Source organism: Fonsecaea nubica (assembly GCF_001646965.1).
Source record: "Fonsecaea nubica strain CBS 269.64 chromosome Unknown Scaff217, whole genome shotgun sequence".
Classification (NCBI taxonomy): domain Eukaryota; kingdom Fungi; phylum Ascomycota; class Eurotiomycetes; order Chaetothyriales; family Herpotrichiellaceae; genus Fonsecaea; species Fonsecaea nubica.
In genome coordinates this window covers 439-7,549 of record NW_019173890.1, presented here as the reverse complement: position 1 = coordinate 7,549, position 7,111 = coordinate 439, and the positions used below count along the sequence as shown (strand labels likewise).

The 7,111-nt window shown below is 51.2% G+C and overlaps 3 protein-coding genes across 3 annotated transcripts; 1 reads left to right on the top strand and 2 right to left on the bottom strand.

Annotated features, from left to right (window-relative positions):
* Nucleotides 1-469: 469 nt before the first annotated feature.
* AYO20_11789 (hypothetical protein) lies at nt 470-1,769 on the bottom strand (the record flags this gene model as incomplete). The annotated part of the gene is made up of 2 exons (XM_022649990.1): nt 470-1,585; nt 1,635-1,769. 2 exons carry the CDS (start codon nt 1,767-1,769, stop codon nt 470-472), a joined length of 1,251 nt encoding a protein of 416 aa, XP_022494037.1.
* Nucleotides 1,770-2,267: 498 nt separating this feature from the next.
* Nucleotides 2,268-2,789, bottom strand: AYO20_11788 (hypothetical protein; the record flags this gene model as incomplete). The annotated part of the gene is made up of 1 exon (XM_022649989.1): nt 2,268-2,789. The coding sequence occupies one exon, from the start codon at nt 2,787-2,789 to the stop codon at nt 2,268-2,270; it is 522 nt and encodes a 173-aa protein (XP_022494036.1).
* Nucleotides 2,790-3,229: 440 nt separating this feature from the next.
* AYO20_11787 (methionine-tRNA ligase) lies at nt 3,230-5,265 on the top strand (the record flags this gene model as incomplete). Its single annotated transcript, XM_022649988.1, has 2 exons — nt 3,230-3,307; nt 3,361-5,265. 2 exons carry the CDS (start codon nt 3,230-3,232, stop codon nt 5,263-5,265), a joined length of 1,983 nt encoding a protein of 660 aa, XP_022494035.1.
* Nucleotides 5,266-7,111: the final 1,846 nt, after the last annotated feature.

The following is a 7,111-nucleotide window of genomic DNA, read 5'->3' as shown; positions in this document are numbered from 1 at the left end:
CATGTCGACGGTTCCCCCCCCCCCCCCTCCCTCTCTCTCTCCCTCCCTCGTGTCCTGCGATGAGGCCTTTAACAGACATATCTCAAAGGCAGGAAAGTAAAGGAGGTGCCGATCAATCAAACGCTGCGAGGATGGAATGTAGACTGTCTACCTAACTATCGGGAGCTACACAGCGAGCGATCTATCAAATCATTTACATAAATACCTGAAGGAAAGGCTCGCCAAAATACAGGATAGATCCTACAGAGGCCCTTCAATATGTGTCTCCTTTAAGACAGGAAGAGATATTGAGACCGCATTGTATTCGTAATTGTACCCACATCCGGTATTACTTTCCTCGCCGGATGCGGCCAAATTAGATATTTGAGAGTTTCGGATCGACACCATGGCATATATGTACATGAATACTTGTTGCCCTGGAATGCGTCGAGCCGGCGGAAATTGTCTCGAGAGCCAGCCCCGACCAAAGTTAGTCCAGTCTCTGTCCCGTGATGTTCCACTCAACCTTGCTGATGCCATTGTTTCCCATGAGCCACAAGGTGGTAAGATTTTCTCCCGTCCAGGCGAAATTCTGGACCGTGTAGTTTGTCTGAATTCGGATGAGAAGCTGGCCGACGTCGTCTAGGATATCGACACCGTGGCCCGACCCGGTGAGCACAAGCCCCTCTTGCGACACCTTCAATCCATCTGGCACCCAGTCCTGTGCAAGATAAAAGGCACGCTTATTGGTGAATCGGGTGCCGTTGTTTGACACATCCCAAGCATAGATATTACGTTTCCCTGTGGTGTTAAAGGTAGTACCGTGGCTGCCGAGCCGACCATCGATGGTTCCCGACACGGCGCCTGTGTCGGAGATGTACAGTGTTTCGCCGTCTGGAGAGAATGCGATGCCGTTGGGTTGCTCCAAGGTATCATCGACGAGGAACGTGGCCCCCGTGCTTGGATTGAACCGATAACTGGCAGTCGGTAACTGCGGGGCGGTGTCTGTCAAGGCATTGAACCAACTGTACTGGGGATCGGTAAAGAAGATATCCCTCGTGACCGGATGGACAGCCAAGTCATCTATCGTGTTGAAGTAGAATCCAAAGTAGTTATTCAAGAGCACAGTGGAGGCATTCGTGGCAGGGTCCACCGTTCGAAGGGAGGCTCTCTGCTCTCCTCCGCCGATACTATCATTTCCTCCGCTCGCACCAAAAACGATAAGACCATCGCGGAAGGTGCCGCCATTCGGGGCATAGATCGGTGGATCTGGTAGGTACTCGCTCAACGTTGGAGGATCGTCATTCAAGTTCACGACGAGCTGTGGCAGATAGCCGGGAGGAGGAGCCAATTGAGAGATGAACAAAAGATTCTGTTCGGGAGCATAGACGGGGGCTTCATGCACAGCACTAGAGACTGCAAACATGAACTGATAGCTTGGATTCGATCCTAGGTACTGCAAGCCACGCTCTTGGTCAAAGACAACGAAATCTGCGCCGCCAAGGAGGTCAAACGTCGAAGCATTTCCCACGCTTGTGTTTCGGAAGTCGTAGTCGGCATTGTTGTTGGAGATAGACCGGTTAAAGTGGTAAGGCAATACGGCGGCCTAGTTCCCATGAGCCACAGCCCAGTAAGTAGCACAGAAAGGCACTCACATATTTGCTGACACAGACTACAGTACCATTGAACCCACAGTCTTGAACAATTGGTCTTGTTACCCCTGATGGCTCAATTTGAGCCGCGGCCACAGTGGCCAAGGCCAGAGAGAAGAAGCCAGTGATTGCCTTCATTGTGCGACACGTATTCTGAGGATGAGGGAGGAGTCGTAGAGGAAATGCAGCGGTTGCAGGCTTTGTATCCATCCTGTCGCCTGCGGGGTATACCAGACTCCCATCGTCAGCCAAGTCCACCGATGCGGAGAAGGAATCGTTGCATAACCGTCATGGCTACGTGGTAAACATTCTCGTGGTACCATAGCCATAAAGGGTCTGAGAAAACTGACGATGACCCCGCAAGTCGTTTCTCGATTTGAGGGAGAAAGCCGGAAAGGAGTGTGGCGGATCGTCGTTGCATATCCACTAGTAAAGCCTAAACGGCAACTGGCTTAGCTGAACAGCGAAAGTGGTGGCACTTTGCGGAGAAGCCTGCCAGAAGGCCACCGGGGTACAACTGCCGCCCGATGCAGGTCCGCTCTGGTATCTACACAGCACTCAGACCTCGTCCGAGAAGGTCGACGCCCTCCATTCCGAACCAGGTCTCGAATCCACAGTGAGCTAGATCATTCGTGCTCAATGTCGAGCTTGCAAGCCGGTAGCATCCTCAATGCCTACATTCGAGGCCGGGGTTGAGTTGAGTGATTCGCCCACAATATTCGCAATGACCTTAGCCTTAGCCTTTGCTCTTGCAACTCGGTCGTCAAACTCGGTAACTGCTTCGTCTGAGTTGTCTTTTGCAACCGTAGAGCCGTCGGAAGAAGTGTACAGGCCGTCTATGTGCCGTCGGAAGCGGGTGTTATCGGACAGCTGTGAAAGCCTATTGACGACTTCTCCCAGTCTTAAAGAGTCAAGGGTTTCCGATTTGGCATTGTCCATCTGTACCGCTTCCTCTGAAAGAGATGATCGTTCTCGCCAAATCAGAGCACGGCCATGTAGTTTGCCCAATTCCAGAGCTTTTTCGTATCCTTTCTCGATTCCAAAGACTTTACCTTCGATCATGCCAGCGTAGGTGCTATCAGCCACACCGGCATCATAACCTTCCTTATAATAGTCATTCTCAAGCTCGAGGAGGTCATCGAAGGGATCGGTAGCCATGCCGCAAAATAGTCAGAATTAGGAATAGCCGCTTAATGTCTTTTCGGTGTCTTCGAGAAGGCTCTAGAAGAAGCGGCTCTGCACCAGAAGAAGTCGCGTGACTTTGACAATAAGCAGCAAGTGGGAGGAAGCAGATGAGAGGAAGAAATCAAAGGAAAATCAAAGGCGCACAACGACTTTAGTATGAGCCCAAGAGCCTTAAAAATAAGCATCAATTTTAGCGCCTCGGCATCCATCTGCGCTGCTGTGACTGCGGCGGTGGGGGATTTGGTGACTCTTTTCTCCCTCCCAGTCACCATCCCGCGTCTCTTTTCCGAAGTAACTCAACGCACAGCACAACCGGGTGTCGGTAGGTTTATATTGTGCCTCGTCTCGCCAAAGACTTTCAGAATCGCTTGCGCCACTCCTGTTCCCCCTCGATCAACCTATCTTGGCCCACAATGGGCTCCGAAAAGATCCTCCCCCAAGAGGGCAAGCGAAACATTCTTATCACTTCCGCTCTGCCTTATGTTAACAATGTGAGTCAATCGAGATATTGCGCGCAAGACAGCGACTAACTTCCTTCCTCTAGGTTCCTCATCTGGGCAACATTGTCGGTAGCGTGCTTAGCGCCGATGTGTTTGCCCGGTACAACAAAGCCCGTGGACGACCGACTCTCTTCGTCTGCGGGACGGACGAGTACGGCACCGCCACGGAGACAAAGGCGCTAGAGGAAGGAGTTTCACCAGAAGAGCTGTGCACAAAATACAACAAGATTCACACCGAAATCTACGAATGGTTCGAGTTGGGTTTCGACATTTTCGGACGGACTCCTACCAAGCAACACACCGACATCTCCCAGGATATCTTCCTGAAACTTCACGCCAATGGCCATTTGACTGAACACATAAACAGTCAACCATACTGCGAGAAGCACGGAAAATTTCTGGCAGATCGATTTGTCGAAGGTACATGCCCAAAGTGCGGATACGACGATGCTCGCGGCGACCAGTGCGACAAGTGTGGGAGTCTCTTAGATCCGCTAGACTTGATCAATCCCCGCTGCAAGGTCGATGGGGCAACTCCGGTGACGAGGGAGACAAAACATACCTACCTGCGACTAGATGAGCTACAAAGCCGGATCGAAGAGTTTTCAAAGCGGTCCATTGAGAATGGCCGGTGGTCACGAAGTGCCAAAGTCATTACGGAGTCATGGTTGAAACAAGGTCTGAAAGAGAGAGGCATCACTCGAGATCTGGCTTGGGGCGTGCCTGTTCCCCTTCCTGGCTACGAGCACAAGGTCTTTTACGTCTGGTTTGAGGCTTGTATTGGCTACCCATCGATCACTGCCAACTACACAGATGAGTGGGAAAAATGGTGGAAGAACCCAGACCAAGTCCAATTATATCAATTCATGGGAAAAGACAACGTGCCCTTCCATTCTGTCGTATTCCCTGGGTGCCAGATGGGGACGGGGGAGGACTGGACCATGCTACACCACCTTTCGTCCACCGAATACCTCAATTATGAGAATGGCAAGTTCAGCAAGAGCCGTGGTATCGGTGTTTTTGGAAACAACGCAAAAGAAACCGGTGTCCCTCCGGATGTCTGGCGATATTATCTGCTCAAAAACCGACCGGAATCAGGCGACACGCAGTTTGAGTGGCGGTCATTCATCGATGGCAACAATTCTGAGCTACTTGCTAAACTCGGGAATTTTGTCAACAGAGTCATTAAACTGGTCAATTCCCCAAAGGCCTACTCTGGGGTTATACCAGAATTTGATCCCAACAACTTACCTTCGTCCTTTAAGGAACACCTGGCTGAGATTACGGAGCTTGTTAAGCAGTATCTCGCAGAAATGGAGGCGGTACACCTTCGCAATGGTCTCCTTGTCGCCATGAAGATTGCGGAGGCTGGGAACGGCTTGATCCAGGCTCACCGACTGGACAACTCGCTTATTGGGAGCGATCCCGCTCTTGCGGCCGCAGTTGTGGGCACTGTGATAAACCTCATCTACCTCTGCTCCGCCATCTTCGAACCATATCTTCCTGCTACTTGTGCGTCGATACGGAAACAACTCGACCGCCCATTCTTGGAGATCCCTTCCGAGGAAGACATTGCCAATGGGTGGTTTCCTGTCTACATCAAGCCGGGGCACAAGATCGGCAAAGCTGAGTATCTCTTTACAAGAATCGACGAGAAAAAGGCCGACGAATGGCGAGACTATTTCGGTGGAAATCAGGCGGAAAGAGAGAAGAAAAAGAAGGAAGAGGCAGAGGTTGCTGCGAAGAAAGCCGCCCAGAAGGAGAAGGCCAAGGCTAAGAAAGCAGCTCAAAAGGTAGCGGCTGCAACTGCGGCTGGAGGCGTTGAGAAGAGCGCGAAAGGGGGCCAGGAAGGGAAAGAGCTGGCTAATGGAGTTGCTGATGTCGGAGAAGACGCGGCGGTAGCTAAGGTCGTTGATGGAGTCGCGCAGGTAACGATACCGACGTCTTGAGCTGGGAAGAACAGAGCTTTGCTACATGCAGTCGAGACAACCGCCAGCACTACACGGGAAAGAAGGTAGACACGTCATGGCGAAAATCTTTCGAAACATGGTGGCATTTGTCGGCAAATCGAAGGTTTTGTATTGATAGAACTGAAGAGATGATGATGTGGCACGAGCAGAAATGAAGACACGTTGCAAGATATATGCCCTGTTGGGTTCTCGCTGCGAACAATTTGTTTTGTGGTCTCTTTCCAATGGAGTCTGCCTTCGCACTCTATATCCCTCTCGTTACTTGTCTTTCGAACAGCTAGCATCACTCAATCACTATTTACCTCCGGCAGCCTCAATTGAGAGTGGTCGTGGCACATTGGGCCTTTCTTTCGAGGACGATGTTACCATCATTATCGTCTACCTCGTCATTCTGCATCGTAAGATCCTTCAGCAGGCCAGAGAGGTAGAGTGCTTACCTGGGACTCTCCGCGCCACCGAGATCTAGGGCTGAGCATTGAATGCGACTATTATACCGCCTACGTTCCATTCGTGGCGCATCACGAGGTATCACGATCTCCACAATGCCAAGTCTTCTTTTGGGGGTCAAAAAGTGGGGAGCCAACGACGCTACGAGCGCCCTATGCTGATTGGCTCGCTCTCACCCTCGCTACCTATAGCAAGCGATGCAGGTATCCAGTGCGCAGCTCGCAAGGGACTTCTTACTATGTGATCGATGGGCCGCAAGTTCCAGACTTGTCAACGGCTTTAACTACCTATCCTTACGATATTCGGACTTGGATACTCGTCCTAACCAATTACATCATACTAGATGTGGCTACTACCGTCGCGTCGCGTGCATTCGTCCGCTTCGTTTGACACTGATCACTGGCTCTGCGTGGAGAACCATCATCCACGTATCAGGGCCCTTTCTGGTGAGAGAAATTTGATAATGACCCAGCTACTCGTATTCCAACACAATTACGAGGTCCATCCCGGTCCTCCGCCAAGAACAATGGTTGACGGTCACAGATTGTACGACTGTGGACGTGTATATACGTCGATGTTACCGCTTGAAGGCTGCATTTACCCACCGCTTTGCCCCTGAGATCAACTTGTGGTTTGACGCCGATGGGGATTGCACATCAAAATTGGATACTTCTTTATAGATGAAGTGGAGGAGTATAAGGAACTTTGGAAGGCTGACAAGGCTGACCTGACTCAGCCACCAGGGCCTCAGATGAGCAGCTCGATTCTAGTTTCCTCCGAGCTCTGCCCGGATATTTCGTGGCGTTGTATTGCGAGAGCAGGAGGTATATGTGGGTTGCGGGCCTAGGATGCCTATCTGGGGCCCGGACCGCGATGACAAATTAGTCAACCATTATCTTGGACTGCGCCACTGAAAAGGGTGTTGTCTTATCTTTTTTTTTAGCCTCGATGTAAGTACTACTGAATCGACCGGTCGAGGTGGTATCAGTCAGCATGTGGGGTGATCAGCCTCGAGTCCAAGTCGAAAGCCCTTGAGGGGAAGCGGGTCAGACATAAAAGAGGGCAAACATAGAGAGGTGCTGCCGAGGCTGGTTCTGTCCGTTCTTTCCTCAGGCATCCAGAACCTAAGCGGGATCGACGTTTGACAGCCCGGGTGCAAAGTCAATTTCTCCCTTCATGATGACATGCATGGTACACGCGCATATACTGAAGAAGAGATGGACGGACCCAGAAAGGGCACTGGGTCCTGCCAAGAACATCTAACACGTACAGTACCTTTATAGGGGCATATAAGCCTCTCCTCCGGTTACCAATTCAGCGGTGATTACTGTCCCGCCTTTGCGAGTTCCCGTGAGATGGCGTCTTATCCACCCATTGC